At 43.2% G+C, this 23,094-nt stretch overlaps 1 protein-coding gene across 20 annotated transcripts in view; it reads right to left on the bottom strand.

Annotated features, from left to right (window-relative positions):
* The window catches only part of ZNF618 (zinc finger protein 618), a 325,329-nt gene that overhangs the window by 88,797 nt on the left and 213,438 nt on the right, over positions 1-23,094 (bottom strand). For 17 of the 20 annotated variants that reach the window (XM_073314152.2, XM_073314161.2, XM_073314164.2 and 14 more), the window contains 2 exons: positions 20,321-20,398; positions 8,643-8,681 (listed from right to left, as the gene is read on the bottom strand). In XM_073314152.2, coding sequence (XP_073170253.1) covers positions 8,643-8,681; positions 20,321-20,398 — 117 coding nt within the window. Of the gene's footprint in view, positions 1-8,642; positions 8,682-20,320; positions 20,399-22,089; positions 22,230-23,094 lie in introns of those variants that run through there. The other 3 variants (XM_073314165.2, XM_073314151.2, XM_073314156.2) reach the window with 3 other exon arrangements.

The following is a 23,094-nucleotide window of genomic DNA, read 5'->3' as shown; positions in this document are numbered from 1 at the left end:
GATAATTAATTAATCTTTAAATATTCATGGTAAATAGGCCCAATGGCCTGTGATGGGATGTTAGATGGGGTGGGATCTGAGTTACTACAGAAAATTCTTTCCTGGGTATCTGGCTCGTGAATCTTGCCCATATGCTCAGGGTTTAGCTGATCACCATATTTGGGGTCAGGAAGGAATTTTCTTCCAGGGCAGATTGGAAAAGGCCCTGGAGGTTTTTAGCCTTCCTCTGTAGCATGGGGCACGGGCCACTTGCTGGAGGATTCTCTGCTCCTTGAAGTCTTTAAACCACGATTAAGGACTTCAATAGCTCAGACATAGGTGAGAGGTTTTTCGCAGGAGTGTGTGGGTGAGATTCTGTGGCCTGCATTGTGCAGGAGGTCGGATTAGATGATCATAACGGTCCCTTCTGACCTTAGTATCTATGAATTTATGTTTGATGTGATACAGGAGGAGGAGGGATAAAGCAACAGGTTAGGAAAATAATCTTTGCAGCAGCATTTTGAATGGATATGAGTGGGACAGGACTGCATGTATTTGTCAAGTGCTAGAGAGAAGGATGTTATAGTAATCAAGACCCGAGATGATGAGAGCCTGAATGAGAATTTTAGACATGTAGATGGTTAAGAAAAGCTGTATCTTAGTTATGTTATGCAGAAAGCACCAGCAAGATTTAGACAGAGCCGAATGTGAGGACCTACTGAGAGGCTGAAGATGATGCTCAGCTTATGAGCCAGAGTGACAGGCAGGATGGTGGTTTTGATTAAGAAAGGCGGTAGCACAGAGGTCTTGGGGGGGGGGGGGGGAATTCAGGGCTCTGTTGTAGCCATGAGGAGCTCCATCTAACTGGTTAGACAACCAGAAGGAGACGTCAGAAAGACAGGTTGAGATTTTAGTTTGCACAGGAGACCGGTCTGGAGCAGAGAGGCAGACCTATGAGTTGTCAGCATATACATGGTGGCTGAACTGGTGTTTGCAGATGAGATTACCCAGAGATAAGGGATAGAGGGAGAAGAGAAGGGAAGGGAACCAAGAACAGAGCCCTGTGGAACCCCCACAGAAAGCTGGAGAACAAATAAGGAGGATCCTCTGAAGGACATGCTGGAGGAGGGATTAAAAATCTAGGAGGAGAACCAAGAGAGGATGGTGTCATGGGAAGCCAAAGGAGAGCAAGATTCCATGAAGAAGAGCAAGGTGGACTGCAGAAGGTCAAGCTGTCAAGGAGGATGAGGATGGAGTACTGGTTCTGAGCTCTGGCTAAGAAGGGGTCAGAGGAGACTGGTGACAGCTGTTTCACTGGCATGCAAGGGGAGGAGGATGGACTGGAGAGAGTCTAGGCTGGAACTGGAGAAGAGGAACTTCAGACAGTGATTGTAAACAGCGCTTTCAATGAGTTTAGAGACGAATGAGAGAAGGGGCAGCAATTGGAGAGGCAAGTGGGTCAAGAGAGGGTATTTTAAGATGGGAGAGACTAAAATATATTTGTATTGTGAGGGGAATGAGCCACAGAAGAGCAAGCAGTCAAAGAGAAGAGTGAGGGATCAGAGCTCAGGACATGGGTGGGGGTCATTGGGGCAAGTGGAGGAGGTGAGCAGATGAGAACTTCTGCATCTGTGATGAGAGAAGGAGGCGAGAGACGGTGGAGGTGGGGGAGGAGAGGCAAGGGGAAGATCATGTCATATTTTGTCAGTTTTCCCTTGGAAGAAATTGGCAAGGGCCTGTGCTGAGAGAGAAGTGTAGACAGGAAGAGGAGAGGGTTTCTAGAGTGAGCCAAATGTAGCAACCAGGAGGAGGCTGGGATTCTGGGCATGAGGTTCCATTAAGTGGGAGAAGTGAAGGTATTTAGCAAGGAAGATGGCAGAACTGAAGGAGAGACTGAATTTGTAGCAGAGGCAGTCAGCCTGGTCACAGGATTTCTGCCAGCGTCACTGGAACACAGAAAGCAGATGTTGCGCAGCGGGTGAGAGGAGCTGGGACTAACCTTGAGATGGAAGAGAGGGGTGAAAGAGTCAAAGGCTGAGGTGAGAGAAGCATGGAGAGAATCAGTAACAATAGCAATGGGAGGGAGGGCTGAGAGGACAGGTGGGGGGGAGGGGAGGGCTGAGAACAAATGAAAAGCCATCAGTGCTGATGGACTGGAAGTCATGAAAAGGCAGAGTAACAGGGTGTGGGGTGCAGCTGATGGGCAATGCAGAAAGAGACCAGCAACAGAAAAAGCAGTGCTTGGTGACGACTGAGTCAAGTGAATGGTCCTTTTGGTTAGGGCTGCAGGATGAGTGAAGAGATGAGGGCGAGAAAACGTGCAACAAAGTGGTCGACTGGGTGGGTCACAGAGGATGACTGTGAGGAGAGGGAGAGAGAACGAGGAATTGAAATCAGAGAGGAAGGCCTGTGGGGAGAAGCTGGGTGGCCAGTAGATGACAGAAACATGGAGGCGGAGAAGAGAGGAGAGTCTGATGTAGTGCTGTTCCAAAGAGGAGAAAAAGTGAGAAGCGGGAGGGCATGGAAGCAGCGGGAAAGGAGAGGAGAAGCCTAACACTCAACCATAGTCTGACCGAAACAGGAAGTGGTTGTGGATGGATATGATCTTTTTAGAGATGCAGTGGGTGTCCTGGAGACAGCAAAGGAAGGGGAGGAGGGAGAGAAAAAGGGAGGTGATGGGTGTGAGGTTAGGAAAGGTGACACCAGAGAGGTGGAGGTGGTTGGGGGGGACAGGTGTGGGAGATGGAGAGGATGAGGATGGAGGGAAGGCCAGGGCTGGGGCAACTGTCACCAGAGGTGTAGTGGAGGAAGCAGAGGAGGGTGTGGGATTTGGATTTGTGCTGATGGGGGTTGGGAGAGATCAGGATGGAGAGAAGGAAAGGAGCAGATAGAGCGGGTGGGAACTGTGACTGAGGAAATAGAGACAGTGTGGAAAGGGGCAAGAGGATGGACGCATAAGAGGGCTGTGGTGAGAGCCAAGGGGGAGGGGCAGATGGACTGGGGAAAAAAAGAAAGACGCAGTGAAGGAAATAGCAGTGCAGTCCTCTCAGGTAGTTGTCCCTCAGTGCCTGGGAGGGGGGAGAATGCCTCCAGACCGTTCTCCCCTGGGGAGGACCTGGGCAGAAAGGGACACTCCGGGGTGGAGCTGCCCACTGGTGATAGTGCAGCCCTACTCAGGTAGCTGCTCATAAACAGAACCAGAGCTGGAGAACTGGAGAGCCGTCGAGCCTCCTGTAGCAGTTACGCCGTTGCTGTAATAACAGATCAGTATGGTGCTAGCAGTGGAAGGAAGTGGAACGTTCCGGTCACTTGAGTGGGATGAGTTGCCTCTCCTTTTTTATATTGTTTTTCTGGATGCCACAGAACAGCTGGCTGGTGGGTTTGTTAACAGCTCAAGCAAGTGAACTTCGCTCTAATGGCTGACACTACTCCCTGAGCATATCTGCCATTGTGTGACTGGGCCACTGCTTTCCTGATCCTCAAAACTTTCTGTCCTGCTGAGGTAAGGAACAGAAACCAGGTGGCAACATCAGCTCCATCAGGTTTGGCTGAATCCTAAACAACCCCTCATTTCTTCTCTTTCCTACTTTCTTTTCTGCCTTCTGTCTAATAAGAGCCTGGCACAGCCACCGAGGAAAATCCACCGTATAGAACTGTGATTAATAAATAATAATAAAAAAAAGCTAAAAAAGGGCACAGTTTTTCACTTAGCATAAATTGGTGTAGCTCCTTGCTCTATTGAAGTAAATGCTTCTAGTCCAAGACTGGTAAAAAATGTCCAGGTCTCAAAGTGGCTAATAAGATCACGTACTGAGATTAATTTCCCAGCAGTTAGGTTGCAATCAAGAAGGCACAGACAGAAATTGTATTTTCCATCTTTAATATTAACACCCCCTCCCACCCAGCACCCTCCCAGATAGGGTGGTCTAGTACTCTTTGGAGTTACCTTAGAAAGGCAGAAGAGAGATTTGTATGTCTTGTTTTGTATGAAAGGGAACAGAAGAGGACTTCAGCAACTCAAGACCCTCTATAACTGACTCTTTCCCTCTAACAAGGACAGTCAATGCCATATTTAATCCCATATTACATTTTAAAAACCGACATTCAATTACTGCTGTTTAGTTTGCAAAGATAAACAGCTGAAAGTTAGCAAATGCTAAATCTGATTGTACGGGCACCTTAATTCTGCCCTCTTGTATGTCTGTCTTGTGCACCAAATGAGGCAGGGGTTTTTGGAAAAAATAGTGTGTAGTCATGTAATTAAAGGCTGTTGCATAATTCAGACACACACGGGGACCGAATTAAGATTGCATGGGCAACCCTAAAACTGGCATTTGCTAACTTTCAAGTGCTTGACTTTTCAACCTAAATACACTTCCTTTTAATATTGTTTTTTGTATGTAATTTCCTATGTTTTTTCTGGAAGGAAAAAAGGTAAAAACAAAAAATTACATAAAACTTTACCAACCTTCACATCATGCACCATTAGCTGAACCATGCACCTTGCAGCATCAATGTACAGACTGCTGCTACCTAAGCTACAGGACTTAACTACATTAGCTGTTAGCAGCAGAAAGCTGTTCTCTCAGATGAGGAAGAGTCAATGGCACCATGTTCTGGGTCTTGGGTGTGGTTGATAGAAGAGGGCCCAGCCCAGCCCAACTCCCTTCTAACTAAGGTGGGGAAAGGACCCTGGGCCATGTTCCAGGTACTGGGGTTTGGCTAGCAGTGAGCAAGGAGCTTATCCCAGCCCTCTCCCCCATCCCTGCAGCTACAGCTACTTCAGCAGCTCCCAGAAGTTCTCAATACAGTGTAAAAAGAAAAGGAGTACTTGTGGCACCTTAGAGACTAACCAATTTATTTGAGCATAAGCTTTCGTGAGCTACAGCTCACTTCATCAGATGTGGGGCTCCTGGTTGGCATTTGTGACACTCCAGCTCTTTGGGATGTTCATTTGCGGGTCTCTTACAGGGTGCCAGTGTTTCCCTGTGGAATGCAAAGCGGCAGATGGGAAATGGGGATTGTGAAGAGTTTACAACTCAGCTGAACAGGAATGGAATTTCATAGACAAAGAGAAGGCACTCCTCTAGCCCAAAGGCTGTCTCTCTACTGAATGTGTAAGGCCTGCTTCAAGCAATGGAGATGTGAGAACTTCTCAAAGAAAGGTCGCAAAAATCTGTTGTAATGGAAAGTAAGAGGCAACCTAAATACTGGGGTCACTACCAGTGCCACCTGTGACGAACTGTGAAACACAGCATTTTTTTAAACTCTTTTTTTCCTAGAACATAATTGTTGAATGTTATAACAGTTGAACAAGGGTTTTATTAACACTTTAACCCTGTTGGGTCTGAGATCCACCAACAACACTGTCCTCTCTGCCCCGGGAACTCTGCTCAGAAGCCTGGGAGGGAGTAACTCTCTAATGCCTTCCCAAGATCACTTCCTCACCTCAAAACCTTGGTCTTTGTCCCTTTAAAGAGGAGAACCCGAGTCAAAACAGGCAGATGACATGCCAGTCCCAGAGATCACTAGTTGATCTTAAAACCCCAAAGCGAGGTGTAGTCTTTTTAACAGGAATAATCCTCCAAAGAGTCCAACCACTTTACCCACAAAGGAGTCTTCAGAGCTCTTTCCAGGTGGGACTTCTAAACACCTACTTCTCTTCCTAAGGCTGACTGCAGGCAGGCTAACTGGTTTCAGCTGTATCCTAACCCTTGCTTTCCCATGAAGGACTGCCAGAACTTCCTCCTCCAGTGTTCCTCCGAGCTCATCACCTCCCCGCCCACAGGACACCAAGGGGTGCTACACTCCTTCACAGCTTCATTTACCATACTGATAACACAACAAAGCAAGCAGACAAACTACAGCTCAAAACCAGATCCTAGGAGGGTGGGCTGTTCATGTCACGGTCCTCTGCTGAGAGTGAGCATTTCACTCAAGTCCCCTTCCTGAGAACACTTCACATGGAATTCGCTGGCATGAATGACAACTGGCTCCAGAGAGTCACGACAAAAAATAATCAGTACAAATAAAATCTTTACTGCAGGAGGGAAGGGACTTGTAGTGGGGTTGGCATTTCTGAGTGAGACGTGCTTCTCCTTGGTTATTTGAGCTGGTACTGCAGGCCCTCCAGCTGCATAAAGGAGGATTCCCATGAACAGTTTAAGGTGCATGTGCATTGCACCCCTGGACTCCTGCAGGTTGGGTACTTGTGGGAAAAGCAGAAAGCTCTCACAAGGTGAGAGAAAACAACAGCTTACTGCACCCCTGAAATTTTGAGGCACTGGGGAGGAAGAGGATGAGCCATGTCTAGAGAATCAACGAATAAGGAAACCCAAAAGGCTAGAGTAGCCAATGAGGTAAAAATAGCAAAGGAAGATTTAAACAATAAGGAAGCCTGTTAATATAAAGGAAGTAAAGATCCAAATTGGGTCACAGGGGATGGCACTGGAGCAGCAAGCAAAGCAAAAATAGCAAGGAAGGAAAGATAAATAAGAAGTTCTTAAAATAAATAAGAAGCAAACAGACTGACAAGGAAACAAGAAGGCCATTGAGAGGGAAACAGAGAAAATCCAGGGAAGACCAGTATTGCTCAGGGCTTCAATTCATCCACAAGGGAGAAAATGACAAAAGCTGAGGAGCTTTATCACAGCAACAAGGAGGAAGAGGAAGGAGAGTTTTATCGGAAATTAGAACCCTGTGAATTTATCAACAGCAGCCCCAGCTGAACACCTTAATATTCAGCTGAGAAGATAGTTTCCATGACAAATTGAAACTGTATGTGGAGCACAAAATAATTTAACGCAACTAAAACCCTTCAGTTTCTCCTTTGTTTCTTGTTTTCCTTCCCTCGCTGTCATCAGGCATCCTACCTTCCTATACCCTGTGTCCTCTGACTTTACAGATAAAAAATGTGGGATTTTAATTCACAATAAGTGCAGCATATAAAAGCCTCCCCACACAACATGCAATGGGAGTTTCCTAAGCACTGCAGAAAACACAGAAGGGTCTGATGGCCAAGTCACATGGCTGAATAACTAAACCAGTGACATTTAAAAAAACAAAACAAAAGAGAGAGTTGCCAAAATGCAGCAGGGCCTGCTGTTCTCCATGCCAGAATTCAACACAAGGAGAAGAGGCTGGAAAGACACTGGGGGATCACATAGGACAAAGGGAAGCACCAGAGGGCTGCAGAGAAGCTACTGAAGAATGAAAGAAGAAATTACAGAGCTAAGAGACCACTGTGAATGGGAGAGGGAGACACGTGGTAAATAACAACACTGAGTCACTCAGTGGAGCAAAAGGGGAACAGCAAGTCTGAGAAACCCATACCAGTCCCTGGAGTGCACCGTATCGACAGCCTCAAGCATTCAAGTACCACGAGTGAGGTCTCAAAAAATCACGAGATTTTCTACAACTATGATGTCTGGAAACTTGTTTCTCTTTTTAAATGAAAGCCAAGAGTCTCACCAAATGACATGCCTCCATAAGCTGTGGCTTTAAGAAAAACACTAAATAACTCAATACTCTTGACAAATTCTTAAGAGTTGGAAACACTGAGTATGTTCCCAGTCAGGAAGAGCGTTTTACAAACTGGGAGTCAATTTATACGTGATTGTCACCCAATCCCCATATGACACCATGCCAGAGCACTGGGGAAGGTGTGGAAGGAAGGAGGAATTCAGGATACACTAAGATGTCACCATTTCCTTGTGGCCTTGCTCCCCCTACAAGCTCAGCACCAGTCAAGGTGCTTCAAAGGGTGCCCCAAATAAACTGCCCCAAATGTCAGAACTGTCCGAGAGGTCACACAGCAGCAAAGCACCGGGGTAAATCAATAGAGTTCGCATTCACAGAACTAAGTTATACCCTACGTACGTGGGGAGCGAGAGACAGAGAGAAACAAGAACACTAGGGGAACAAGCGTGAAGGAGAACAAAGGGGATGCTCGGTCAGCTTTGTGCATCTACCACAAACAGGAAAGCACCTTTCCTGCACTGCTCTTAGAACTCACATCAAACACAGCTTCTCATTAGCAGAGTGGAAGCTGCCCTCTCGTGGTACACTGTGGAAAAGTGCAATGAATGCAGCTCAGCAAAGTGCAACTCTCACACTGGCACAAGAGATCAGGACAGATACAGGGATCAGCATGATTGAAACAAAGACTCGGGCTGGCTGGACAATTAATTGTTGTCATTCATAGGTACCATTTTAATTCATAAGGGACTACCGGCCTCTAACAAAGGGGATGATGTCATCCCCTTCTGTCACTTTCCAATCCAACTCACCTGCGGCTTTTTTAAAGTTAGAGAATGGTAACATGCCTGAACTCTGACTGCAATGCTGAACACAGCCCCTCCATGTCTCTCTTCTGATCGGCATAAGTAGCCAACATCACATAAAAGATCTCAGACACACAAACTCAGGGCAATGGGAGGAGAGTGACACGCTAGATATAAACTTCACAATGCCAATACTGCAGTGAGAGCTGGAACACATCGCAAGCGAGCCTAGGTGTATCACTCAACAGAATGGAAAGAGATCTTCACCTGCTGCGAAGTAAAACGCCTACCCAGGAACACGCCCACAACCATCGCTCCATGTGCTCACACACGCCATGCACCAATCCCCCCTCACACACACACAGCAAAGTTAGTACTTACTGCCTTGTGAGGCTCCTTCACCTGAGGCAGCTTCAGTGTCTGCAAAGAGAAAGAGCTGCACTTAGACTTGCCAGACGTTTGACAGCACACAGCGTCTTCAACTGTTTCACTGGGGGGCTGGAGTTTTGTAATTCCTGGCTCTTCATTCTCTATCCTCCAGTCAGATTTCTCCTCCTCTGCAATACCCATTCCATAGCTGTATGCTAGCCCCTTTTTCTGTAACACATACGCCACACAGCAGATTCAGCAGAGAGCAGGCCCTGGGGATGCCAGCTCTCGACTGCAGGGATATCTGTGGCTCTGAACGCAGCCGAGCAGGCCTGCTGGTGGTACCTGGGTCCCACTGAGGGAGGAGCACACCAGGAACCTTAGCATTTGCAGGGCTCATTCTGAAGGCTCTCTCCAGATTAAGCAGGCTGTGAAAGGCTGAGCTTCTGTTATCAGGAGGTGGAGAAGGGGACTGAGGCTTGACCAGGTCTTGACCAGGTCGCTGTTGTGCAGCGCTTGGTCGTGAAAGGCCTCCAGTCCAGAAACACGTGATTTGCTTTCATTTGCACATTCCCAAACAAGTGCATTTCTTTTCTGACATGTTACAATGGGCTGCTTTTTAAATGGAAATGTCACAACCTGTCACTTCCTCCTGCCCAGCACAGAAAGGCAGATGCTTAGAAACCAGCTCCAAACAACCCAACAAGTCCCTATGTCAGTGAGCCCTGGTCTACACTACAGACTTCTGTTGGTATAACCACATCGCGGAGGGGTAAATCCACACCCCTGAGCAATGCAGTTATACTGACCGAACTCCTGGTGCAGACAGTGCTATCTCGGGGAGGTGGAGTACCTACAAGGATAGGAGAAGTTCTGCCATCTGCACAGGTAGCATCTTCACGAAGTGCCACAACGGCTCAGCTGCATCACTGTACGTATAGACAAGCCCTGAGTTGAGAGAGTGGCTACCTGGTGCACTAGGTGGGAGAGAGCTCTCACTGCGACGCTCAGTGTTGCAAGGCCAGACTTTTAGGGGCCTAGCAAATTACTGGTATTCCTGAAGCCTGAGTTAGAATTATAACATTTAAGGTCAGAAGGGACCACCAGATCTAGTCTGACTTCCTCGGTATGACAGACCACCTGGCACCCACACACTAAACCCAGCCTGCGTTTAGTACTCAGGCTCCCTGTACAATGAATGAATGGAGTCAGGCCCCTAGGAATGGGATTCATAAGAGCCAGCGCACTGAGCTGCCCAAGCTAGCCAATGGGAGCTGCCAAAGAGCGGGGTATGTCCTAAGGCCCGCCCCTCTAGGAAGTTCATGTTATGTCCAGAATGGAGGAGGCCCCCTATAGCTCAGCTATGAACCATCTCGTAGAGTTAGGAACCTAAGGCATTTTTTGCCACAAGAGGAGGAGGAAGAGAACCTCCCTGTGGTTACAGCGCTCACCTGGGATGTGGGAGACCCCCCACGTTCAACCCCCCCGCTCCCCTCAGCCTGATGAAAAGGGATTTAAACTGGGGTTTCCCACCTCGCACATGAATGCACTAAGCACCAAGGTGGGATGATCCCTCAGTCTCTCCTGTTGAAGCTGTTCCACTGTGGATACAGAAAGAGTCACTGGGCCAGAGAGAGTGCAAACAGAGGCCTGGTGGTTAAAGCATTCACCTAGATGTGGGAGACCCAGGATCCAGTCCCCCTGCTCCAACAATTCTCTCCATGGCTATTTTGTGTAGAGTTAGATAGAAGGATGCCAATTTTTTTGTGAATCGCTCTGGGGCTTAGGTGTCTGGGTGCCTAGTGTGGGGCTGCAGCGCATATGTGCAGAGGCAGAAACAGAGATACCTGGGGAACTTCATCTTCAAAAATTTAGGTAGTGAGTGAGCTTGGGCTCCTACAGGCATAGGTGCTGGAACTAGGGGTGCTGGAGCTGCTCCTGCATCCCCTGACTTGAAGTGGTTTTCATCATATACAGGGTTTACAGTTTGGTTCAATGGCTCTCAGCACCCCCACTATACAAATTGTTCCAGCACCCCTGCCTACAGGGCTTTTGTGAATACCAGTGGTGCCAAAATCTGGGATTTAGATGCCTAAGGCGGCAGTTAGGCGTCTACGTTCTTTTGTGAATCCAGCCCTTCATGCCTCCAAATTCACAGAGAGAGCATAGCTATCTGCAATATGGAGGAGGAGACCAGTGAGGGAAAGACCTGTACAAAAGATGGGACAAAAGCCTTAGGATTTCCCTCTCCGACTGGTTAGCATTACACTGCAGTCTTCAGTTCTAGTGTCACTAATGTTGCACATGGAAACAAAGCACTGACCAGAAACAGCACAAACCACGATTGTATTCAAAGGCCTGCATGAACACAACGGGGTAAGGCTGCAAGCTGAAAAAATTGTTAAAACTCAAGAAATGCAAATGCTTAGGTTTACAAAGCTGCATTGAATTGTCCCATATTTCATAACCTATATATTTAATTATAATCCAAAATATTCTGCATGTTCCATGAAAGCAAGTTTGTTACTATGCAAACCTTAACAGTGGCATTTCATAGCTTTTTTGATACTTAAATTTGCAACCCTAATTCATTAATACCACTTTGTTTTTTCTTAAAAATAAATAAAAATATAGGGCTGTGGACCTCTGTATTTGTTCAATTCTGTTCTATTATTTATTGTGCTTGATTAATGTAAGAACATAAGAATCACCATGCCGGGTCAGACCAATGATCCATCTAGCCCAGTGTCCTGTCTTCTGACAGTGGCCAGTGCCAGACACTTCAGAGAGAATGAACAGAACGGTTTTTTGACACGGTCTCCCACAGTATTCTTGTCAGCAAGTTAAAAAAGTATGGGCTGGATGGATGCACTACAAGGTGGGTAGAAAGTTGGCTAGATTGTTGGGCTCAACGGGTAGTGATCAATGGCTCCATGTCTAGTTGGCAGCCAGTATCTAGCAGAGTGCCCCAAGGGTTGGTCCTGGGGCCAGTTTTGTTCAATAGCTTCATTAATGATCTGGAGGATGGTGTGGATTGCACCCTCAGCAAGTTTGCGGATGACACTAAACTGGGAGGAGTGGTAGATACGCTGCAGAGTAGGGATAGGATACAGAGGGACCTAGACAAATTGGAGGATTGTGCCAAAAGAAATCTGATGAGGTTCAACAAGGACAAGTGCAGAGTCCTGCACTTAGGACGGAAGAATCCAATGACCGCTACAGACTAGCGACCGAATGGCTAGGCAGCAGTTCTGCAGAAAAGGACCTAGCGGTTACAGTGGACGAGAAGCTGGATATGAGTCAACAGTGTGCCCTTGTTGCCAAGAAGGCCAATGGCATTTTGGGGTGTATAAGTAGGGGCATTGCCAGCAGATCGAGGGATGTGATCGTTCCCCTCTATTCGACATTGGTGAGGCCTCATCTGGAGTACTGTGTCCAGTTTTGGGCCCCACACTACAAGAAGGATGTGGAAAAATTGGAGAGAGTCCAGCGAAGGGCAACAAAAATGATTAGGGGACTGGAACACATGACTTATGAGGAGAGGCTGAGGGAACTGGGATTGTTTAGTCTACGGAAGAGAAGAATGAGGGGGGATTTGATAGCTGCTTCTAACTACCTGAAAGGTGGATCCAAAGAGGATGGATCTAGACTATTCTCAGTGATAGCAGATGACAGGACAAGGAGTAATGGTCTCAAGTTGCAGTGGGGGAGGTTTAGGTTGGATATTAGGAAAAACTTTTTCACTAGGAGGGTGGTGAAATACTGGAATGCGTTACCTAGGGAGGTCGTGGAATCCCCTTCCTTAGAAGTTTTTAAAGTCAGGCTTGACAAAGCCCTGGCTGGGATGATTTAGTAGGGATTGGTCCTGCTCTGGGCAGGGGGTTGGACTAGATGGCCTCTAGAGGTCCCTTCCAACTCTGTTATTCTATGATTCTAGAACAGGGCAATTATTGAGTGATCAATCCCCTGTGGTCCAGTCCCAGCTTCTGGCAGTCAGAAGTTTAGGGACACCCAGAGCATGGGGTTGTGTCCCGGACATTTGGCTAATAGCCATTGATGGACCTGTCCTCCATGAATTTAACTAATTCTTTTTTTAATCCAGTTATAGTTTTGGCCCTCACAACATTCCCTGGCAACAAATTCCACAGGTTGACTGTGCACTGTGTGAAGAAATACTTCCTTATGTTTGTTTTAAACATGCTGCCTAATAATGTCATTCGGTGACCCCTGGTTCATGTGTTATGCAAAGGGGTAAATAACACTTCCCTAGTCTCTTTCTCCTCACCAGTCATGATTTTACAGCCTCTATCAGATCCTCTTCTTAGTTGTCTCTTTTCTAAGATGAACAGTTCCAGTCTTTTTAGTCTTTCCCTTATGGAAGCTGTTTCATACCCCTAATCACTTTTGTTGCCATTCTCTATACCTTTTCCAATTCTAGTAGGTTGTTTGTTTGTTTTTGAGATGGGGCAACCAGAACTGCATGCAATATTCAAGATGTGGGCAAGATGTGGGATTTGTATAGTGGCATAAGGATATTTTCCTATCTTATTTACCTATCCCTTTTTTAATGGCTCCTAACATTGTTAGCTTTTTGACTGCTGTTTCACATTGAGCAGATGTTTTTAGAGAACTATTCACGATGACTCCAAGATCTCTTTCTTGAGAGGTAACAGCTAATTTAGATCCCATCACCTTGTATGTATAGTTTGGATTATGTTTTCCAATTTGCATTACTCTGCACTTACCAACACTGAATTTCATCTGCTATCTTGTTGCCCAATCACCCAGTTTAGTGAAATCCCTTTGTAGCTCTTAGCAAGTCAGCTTTGGATTTAACTATCTAGAGTAATTTTGTATCATCCGCAAACTTTGCCACCTCACTGTTTACCCTCTTTTCCAGATCCTTTACAAATATGTTGAACAGTACTGGTCCTAGTACAGACCCTTGGGGGACCCAGCTATTTACCTCTCTCCACTGTGAAAACTGACTATTCCTATCCTTTGTTTCTGGTCTTTTAACCAGTTACTGATCCATGAGAGGACCTTCCCTCTTCTCCCATAACTGCCTATTTCGCTCAAGAGCCTTTGGTATGGGACCTTGTCAAATCTTTCTGACTGATAGGAAAGCAGATTTTTATACATATTTGTAATTATTTAAAAAATAATAAAATGTGTAATAAAGTTTGCACACTGAAGTAAACTGAAGCACCTGATTAGAAATACACAAAGTCATCTATGGAACTACAAAGTCATACAACTGTATTTCTCCACAAATTTTATAGATTTGACAAGACACCATTCTGTCACAAAAGGAAAAACTAGCTGTGACACAATGGAATTCTGCAACATATCATTCTGAAGTCCACAGGTAACAACATAAATAAACCGAATGAAAACTGAGAACTATGCATGCGCAAAAGCAATTTTTAATCATTTGTTACTATACTTTCAAACTTAGCAAGAAACAAGCCACCTATGAAATTTTAAAGTTCAGCTGTTTCTGAGTTACACATGTGCAGAAAAGTTATAATTATTTTAAACAGGAAAAATATACTTTCCCTGTTTGTGTAACTCAAAACAGTTTAATGAATGAAATCCAAAACAATACCCACCCCCAAATCATCTTTGGGCTGAGATCTAGTATGTAAAGTTTCAGACTTCACCAAATCTGTCTCAATGCATTTCACTCTGATAAAACAGGCTCCTGCATGTGCTTGGTACATGATTTTCAAAGCTAGATAACTTGGTCAAATCAAAACCAATTTCCACCTATACCAGAAACACCATTTTTCCTCAAGGAGGATTATCAGACTGTCAAATTTCAGTTTTCTATAACCAGTCATTTCAGAAGTAGAGCTGTTCTAAAATAAGTTGTCAAAAATATATAGGATAGGAAAAGTGTATTATTTCCATTCTCAAACAGTTGAACTGGTTCTGGCCCATCAATTTGTTTTTTTTAAATCAACTTTGGGCAGAGACCAATACTGCAAAATTTCAATCTGAAAACTTTGCAAAGTTATCAGAGAATGAAAATAGGATTAAAATAGAAATCTAAACTAAAGATGTCAATTCTGCTCCTGCTATAATCATAATAATGAATCAGATCCTGAGCTGGTGTAAATAAACATAGCTACATTGACTTCTATTGAGCTATACTGATTTACAACAAGCTGAGGATCCAGCTGGGGTACCCATACTGAAATAAAACTGTCAGTGAGTCTGATTGTACAGTTACAAAATAATTTAAAGCAAAAACATGCTGTATGAAAACGGTAGTCATTCAGTCGAAAAACCCCAAAGTATCCTCAAATTATTATAGCAGAACTGGTAGCTCTTGCTAGAATTAAATTAAATTAAATTAAATTGAGATTTGCTTTATAATCCTCTTTTCACTTGTTCATAACTATCTGAAAAATACTCCTTGGGGCAAACGTTTTCTGTGCTTGGTCTCAGCCCAGATTTTTTATTTTAAATTTATATATTGAAAGTCTAGTAAAATAAATTCAATCATTTTTGAGTTATGGAAAGGTGAAAGAAAAGGCAATTGTCCCTTAAGTATTAAATGTTTAGATGCTTTTCTGCTCACCTCACTCAAATATAGCTGAACTATACAATTTAAAACATTCAGGATGGTTCCTTCCTACTGATGATTAGGCCCTTTCATGGTTTAAAAAGCTATAAACAAATAAAAAATACAGTGAGTTACAAGTACTTAAGAAGAACAGGTGCAGTAGCATTTGCTAATGCTGGCATCTGTGATACTATCCATTGTCACAGCTAGTTAGTGTGGTGGACATATCACTGCAGAAATGCATTATAGTTTGAAACCTTTGTGCTCCAGCACAGTTTAGAAGCTCCACAGGAGGAGAAAGTGGTTTTGGTTTTGCAGGGCTTCTAAGCTCACTGCAAAGGAGTCTTTCAGCTACTCTGACTTCACCATTTCTCCTCCACAGCCCTGTTATTTTTCCCTCTTGAAAAAGTATGGAAGAGAAATTTCTTCTCTGCCCTTCTGCTCCTGTGAAGATGTATTTACACTCAGGAGAGGAACTTTACGATGCTTTGCTCTCAGGCACTAGTACTTGAACAAAAGCTCCCGCAGCACTCTGAACTCTCAAACTGCCAGGACTTCATTCCCTAGAAATGTCCAACCCGTTCAGAATTACGCGGGGAAGGCTCTTCTTTGTGGGTAAATGCTAAATTTTCAAACAGGAAACAAACCATTCCCAAGGATGAACAAATAATCCAACCTAAAAAATAACATACCACCTCCAAAATAGAACCCTTGACCCCACAAACTGGGAGGGCAGCGGAGGTGGATGAAGTCATAAAATTCTTTGGAAGTTCTTCTGAAAGTCAGAATTACAGAAAAGTAATTTTCCACTCTTTAGAGATGTCATAAGCACAGGATTCTGACTTACAGAGTTGAACAGCTTAAAGGGGTGTTTTCCAAACAAGAAAAGAAACAGTAAGTGAAGTATCAGGCAGCATGACTAGTAAAAAGATAGGCCCAAACTGCAATGAAAGTGGGGAGAAGATACTTGCCAACAACAACATATAGGAAGCCTCGAACAGATGCGTCCTCCATAAAACAAAAGCCAACTCCTGTAAGAAACATTCCAAAAAGGAACCAAATTCAAAAGAGCTGGAGAGCCTGTGATCCCACACGTTTTGGGGACAGGATCGGCAGCACTGAATGATGACATTCCTCCTACAAGCCAATCCTGGCAATAATAATCCTTTGTAAAGTGGGGTGGACCATATGGGTGCTTTCTATGTATTCTGAATTGAAACAGGTCTGAGCCTGACAATTGAAGCTGTCCTGTCTCTGATGGTACAAGATCTTCTAGCTGTAGGCCAGCCACATCATAATGGAAAGACATGCAGTCGGACAGGGTCCTTTTAATGACAGCAGAACCTACTGACTTGGTGTCAGAAGAAACAAAAACCTTTAAGGACATTAGTCTGCTCCAGGAAAAAAAACCCCAGAACCCTTTTAGTGAAGAAGAGAACTGGACACTTCTCCACAAAAAAGCACCAAAAAGCAATGGAAGAACGGACCTCAAAGAAGTGGTGAAGGTGCTTGGCGCAAATGAGCTGTTTGGCCTTGAAAAAGAGCTGGTGTGCTGAGGCCAACTTGCCGAGAGTGATCAAAAACCACAGAAACAGACAAGAAAAAAGTGCTGTGGAGTGACAGGTGGCTTGGGAAGCTCAGAGGAAGGGCACTGGACAGCCAAGCAGAAGTAGCACACGAAGTCAGAAGATCCAGGTGCTGAAAGAAGGGTCCCTCTCTGACTGCTGTGAAGAGGAAGTGACTACAAGATGCCAGGGGTGAGTTACTGGAAGATGGAGCGTGCACAAAGGAGGGAGGGGTAGAACTGGATGAAATTTTTCAATCAAAAATTTTGTCAAAAAATGCAAGTTTGGCAACACTGAAATGTTTCATGAATTCATGCAGTTTTGACAAACGGTTTGTTTAGAAACAAACAAAAGATTCCAAGAAATTGAAAATTTCAACATTTTAAAATGAAATGTTTTGATTTTTTGCTTTGAAATGACTTTTCATTTAGAAATTTTCTGTGATTTTATTAAAAATCCAAGTGCTTAAAATGCTCAAAATCAAAATGAAATGTTTTGTTTCACTTGAATCTGAACTTTTCGACTTGCTGAAAGTTCCAAATTTTTTTGTATTCAGTTCAACCCAAAGCAAATTTTTCATCATGCTTCTGAAACAGACAAAAAAGCAAAAAAATCTGTTATGTGCCCAGCTCTAGTGGGAGAGTCTCAAGTACCAGTGCCTTAGAGGGTCAAACAGAGCCAGGGGAGCAGTGTTACCAGTGGCTTTGGACTTAAAATCCAATTACGTGGACATAAGATTATGAATTTAAAAACTCAGCAGTGAGGAAATGCCAAAGTTATGGTTGCATCTACAACCTTCAATCGGCCCATGTGCTAACGACATGGTCATCTTATACTGTTACCCATTAAAATATAATATACACTTTTTTTTTCTACAACTTTATATACACATGTAAAGCATCTTGCAATACACTTCTTTCATTCTTGCATGGTTTCACTTATTTCATCCTCATTATTGGAATGGTCCAGTATATTGTGCTCAATGGAAAACATTCTCTCTATACAGTATTATGCTTTTTACTATTTTTTCACTGAACATGTAGTGTATACATTCAACAGGATATTTTCCCTCTACAGACAGATATACCTCTGAACAGTAATTTATTACTGTAGTATCTCACAATCTATTTATCAGTGAATGACATTTATAGAGCTCTGGCTCCCTACATTTATGATTTCTGATTTGATTGTATATATGAAGAAATAGCTAATTTATATCATGAATGTTACCTATCCTCAAACTGCCTTAATAAAATTCAAGTATTATTTTCACCAAGTACCAGGTGCATGCTCTTAAAACTGGTATGAAAGATTATTTAATTTCATCTAAGAATTTGTTGCATATGAAAACTGTGCTTGTTCACCTCTGATCTGCAAATTATTGACATATTTCTAAATTCACAAGTAGAAATGATTTGGAAACTAATTCTCTCCATAAACAGACATAAAAATGTATGTTTTCAGAAGCTAAGGATAAGATCCTTTCTCCACTGAAGGAAACACTCCTATTAACACTTGAGAAAGAAAGTGAGAGAGAGAGGATTTCACCCTAAGTACTTAATTGACTTAAAAATAATCATGTCTTTGCAATAAAATGTGACATACTATACTTAATTAGTTATGCTACAGTGATGTCTATGGACGCCAGCTGAGATTAGGGTCCCATTGTGTTAGGTGCTGTATAGAAACACAGTAAGGAATAGTCTTTGCCCCAACAAATTTACAATTTAGTTACTGAAACAGTTAATATTACAGTTGCAAACATTTTATATGCCAACAGATGATGCAGTTCACTACTGCTTTATGTTTTGCTTCAACTATGGTATGCTACTAATTTGCAGTATTGCTTATATAAGTGACGGTCAGGGATTTTGCTGGCATTCACAAAGTAGCACAAAATATTAGAACATGCTACCAATGTGTACGTAAGGTTGTAGAAGAAATTGTATAGTATTATACTGCATTATTTGAGAAATAGTATGTAACAATGTAATTAAAGGATGATTATAGTATACATTCAGAAATGGGAAGAGTTAACTCACTTTTAACTCACACATTTGTGGACTTCTGAGACTTTACATTTGTAATTTTCATCTTTAATATATGTTATAATGTTTTATGCTGGGATTTTCAAAACAGCCACTGGGAATTGGGCACCTCACTCCCTTCAGCTCCTTTGAAAATTCCAGCCATAATCATTATGTCAAAGGAAATATATCCAAAAAACATGCAGGTGTTATCACAATGCGGGCACTTAAAAAAGATACCCCTAAAATACTCAGAGACACACCTCAGTGCTAGTCTCTGAAGTGAAATAAAATAAATGCACCTGTATGCTGGATGTCCCCGTTTCAAAAGTCCATAATTCTGTTATTGCACAATCTGTTATTTTGTAATCATATTGCTTCAAGAAGTCAAAGAAGTGCTTTGACCATGCCAAGTGTGCAGTTTTTCAATAAAGCCATTTCTGAATGACAACAGAAAAGTTTTACAGCCGAGCAATGCTTTCCTAAATGCTCAGATACTTAAAAATGGTCAGACTTCTAGAAAATGTTCACAGAATATTCACTAGCCCAAGCATGAGAAATTTCATACCAGAAGTATCAGAGGGGTAGCCGTGTTAGTCTGTATCCACAAAAACAATAAGGAGTCCGGTGACACCTTAAAGACTAACAAATTTATTTGGGCATAAGCTTTCGTGGGTAAAAACCCACTTCTTCAACCCACTTCAGATGCAAATGAAGAAGTGGGTTTTTACCCACAAAAGCTTATGCCCAAATAAATTTGTTAGTCTTTAAGGTACCACCGGACTCCTCATTGTTTTTATACCAGAAGTACATTTTGAAAGTTACAGTAAACTGAGAAAAGGGATTTTGACTGGAAGTGCCATTTCAACCTTTAATATAAAGATGGTATGGAGACACTACAGTACACTACAGAAAAATATGATAAAGGACTTAGCAGCCAATGTTAAGAATCTCAGTCAGTTTTAAGTAATGACAAACATGATCATCATACATGTTTTACTTGCATAAAATTATTTTCCTTGGAGACACACAAGTGCTTTGGATAATTTATTTACAATGCACCAATATCCTTAAAGATACTGAACTATTTTTTTTTGGCCTGTCTTTACCCAACTGATTCCCAACAAAATATACCGATCGGCAGGAATTTGGAGAGCCATGGACAGATGCCTACCATGACTACAGGAACTGGATTGCTGATTCATTTGGAATGCTGCATCAGAGAGGAACGTGGCCACATACAGCAGTGCATCCCAAATCACAGCCCCTCACAAGAGGAGAGTAAGAGACCCCTGTAGAAAATTTCACTGATATCTCATTTAACTTAATTGAATGTAGTAGCTCATGGTGATGTCCAGAAAGAATACTGCTGGAGAATGGAGCCCCCTTCCTTTTGACTACAGAAGAGTTCATCCTAACAGTGGCTCTTGGTAGGCTCCTTATAATGACTGGCAGTAGCAGCAGAGGAATCTCAAAAGCCTGAACGTTAACCTAAGATTCTCAAAAGTTTGAGCAAGAGAGAGATACCTCTATGCGCTCGCACATGGGTCTGGAAACAGTTGTAATACTTGTATTTCTTCCCACATATTCCACACTCATAAGACCCTGAAAAACAGGACAGAAAAGTACATATTACCATATTAGATCAGTAACAAGCAGACGGCCCCATGATACACAATCACAAACTGATGAGAGAACAGTGCAGCTGTCAGCAAGAGAGGGTTTGGAAGGCTTGTAGAGTTAAGGAAATTTATACTCCACTGTCCACCTCTAGATCCTTTCTTGATGACTAAGAGTAAGAGTAATTGACATATTTTACTGCATTTACATTTACAGTATATCTTTATAATTTTATTAATTTGGAAGAACTACTCTCAATATAGCCTGAATTATGATTTAATAATAATAATAATAAATAATAAAATAATAATTTTCTAGTTGTCAGAATAAATCTTGAACTAGTATTTCCCCTTTTTTTATCTTCAAAATTTCTCAAGCCATGTAATTACCACACAAAGAGATCTGGTAAGTATCCAGGAGGATACCAGATAGATAAAAATCAACTTTAGACCTTTACAGGTAAAACTCTTCTTATTGCTGTATTTCCACCTCTCAGCTTGCTTATTTGATCTCAGAAGATATGTATCTAGAAGCAGTCAGCAGTAACAGAGACAGAAAAGTTGAGCTGGGAGAGTAATTTGCAATGACAAAATTATTTGTCAATTAATTTAGCTTCTCCTGCTCATGGAACATTCATAAGCAGTTAGAGACTTCCTCAAATAGATTTGTTATTTAAAATTCTTATACTTTGGGGGAAAAAAACCCTCTATGGATTGGTTGTAAAACATTTTTTGCAGGACACACAATTCGTTAATTGTGCTGTTAGCTATGATTAGTCATGGAGCGCTATTTCTGCTCCCATTTAAGGGGGAAGTTTGGAGGGGGGGAACATTACTTTGTGTGAATTTAAAATTTGATTTCCACAGCTATTTGAAAATGTATCATTTAAATTTACTTTTCCTGACCATGCAGAGCCAGTAAAACTCATGGAAGTGAGTAAACACCAAAGGAGCATGAGTGTGACCAAAGCACACTCACATACAAATTCAAGCAAATATGCACCTGCTTTTTTTGTTTCTTGGTCATACTTGCTTGGCTGAGTGATATCTTTCAAGGGAATATGTCAACCAGTTATCTGTATACTGTTATTTTTGCCCTTTCCTTCTCAAGTGGAAATCTGGACAGATGACTAGGGAGAAGTATAAAAATATTGCTAGAGCATGCAGGGGTATAATCAGGAAGGCCAAGGCACAACTGGAAGTTGCAGCTAGCAAGGGACGTGAAGGGTAACAAGAAGGGTTTCTACAGGTATGTGAGCAACAAGAAGGAGGTCAGGGAAAGCATGGGACCCTTACTGAATGGGGGAGGCAATCTAGTGACAGATGATGTGGAAAAAGCTGAAGTACTCAATGCTTTTTTTGCCACGGTCTTCACAGACAAGGTCAGTTCCCAGACTGCTGCACTGGGCAACACAGTATGGGGAGGAGGTGAGCAGCCCTTAGTGGTGAAAGAACAGGTTAAGGACTATTTAGAAAAGCTGGACATGCACAAGTCCATGGATCCAGATCTAATGCATCCAAGGATGCTGAGGGACTTGGCTGATGTAATTGCAGAGCCATTGGCCATTATCTTTGAAAATTTGTGGCAATCGGGGGAGGTCCTGGACAATTGGAAAAAGGCAAATATAGTGCCCATATTTAAAAAAGGAAAGAAAGAGAACCCGGGGAACTACAGACCTGTCAGCCTCACTTCAGTCCCTGGCAAAATCATGGAGCAGGTCCTCAAGGAATCCATTTTGAAGCACTTGGAGGAGAGGAAGGTGATCAGGAACAGTCAACATGGATTCACCAAGGGCAAGTCATGCCTGACCAACCTGATTGCCTTCTATGATGAGAGAACTGGCACTGTGGATATGGGGAAAGAGGTGGATGTGATGTATCTTGACTTTAGCAAAGGTTTAATACGGTCTCCCACAGTATTCTTGCCACCAAGTTAAAAAAGTATGGATTGGATGAATGGACTAGAAAGTGGATAGAAAGCTGGCTAGATTGTCCGGCTCAATGCGTAGTGATCAATGGCTCCATGTCTAGTTGGCAGCCGGTATCAAAGTGGAGAGCCCCAGGGGTCGGTCCTGGGGCCGGTTTTGTTCAACATCTTTATTAGTGATCTGGATGATGGGATTAATTGCACCCTCAGCAAGTTCGCAGATGACACTAAGCTGGAGGGAGAGGTACATATGCTGGAAGGTAGGGATAGTGTCCAGAGTGACCTAGACAAATTAGAGGATTGGGCCAAAAGAAATCTGATGAGGTTCAACAAGGACAAAATGCAGAGTCCTGCATTTAGGAAGGAAGAATCCCATGCACAGCTACAGGCTGGGGACTGACTGGCTAAGTAGCAGTTCTGCAGAAAAGGATTACAGTGGACGAGAAGCTGTATATGAGTCAACAGTGTGCCCTTGTTGCCAAAAAGGCCTGTGGTGAAGCACTGGAATGGGTTACCTAGGGAGGTGGTGGAATCTCCATCCTTAGAGATTTTTAAGGCCCAGCTTGACAAAACCCTGGCTGGGATGATTTAGTGGATGTTGGTCCTGCTTTGAGCGGGGATTGGACTAGGATCCTAATCTTCTATGATTCAATGATTCATTCAATGACCTGTCCCTTTTGGTTTGGGAGAAGCTGATTGGATTGTATCACTTTTGTTTCTAACAGAGCAGAAGTCGTCTTTGTCTCTGAATAAAC

Source organism: Lepidochelys kempii, chromosome 16 (genome assembly GCF_965140285.1).
Source record: "Lepidochelys kempii isolate rLepKem1 chromosome 16, rLepKem1.hap1, whole genome shotgun sequence".
In the NCBI taxonomy this organism is placed as follows: domain Eukaryota; kingdom Metazoa; phylum Chordata; order Testudines; family Cheloniidae; genus Lepidochelys; species Lepidochelys kempii.
This window is presented reverse-complemented; position numbering and strand designations above follow the sequence as displayed.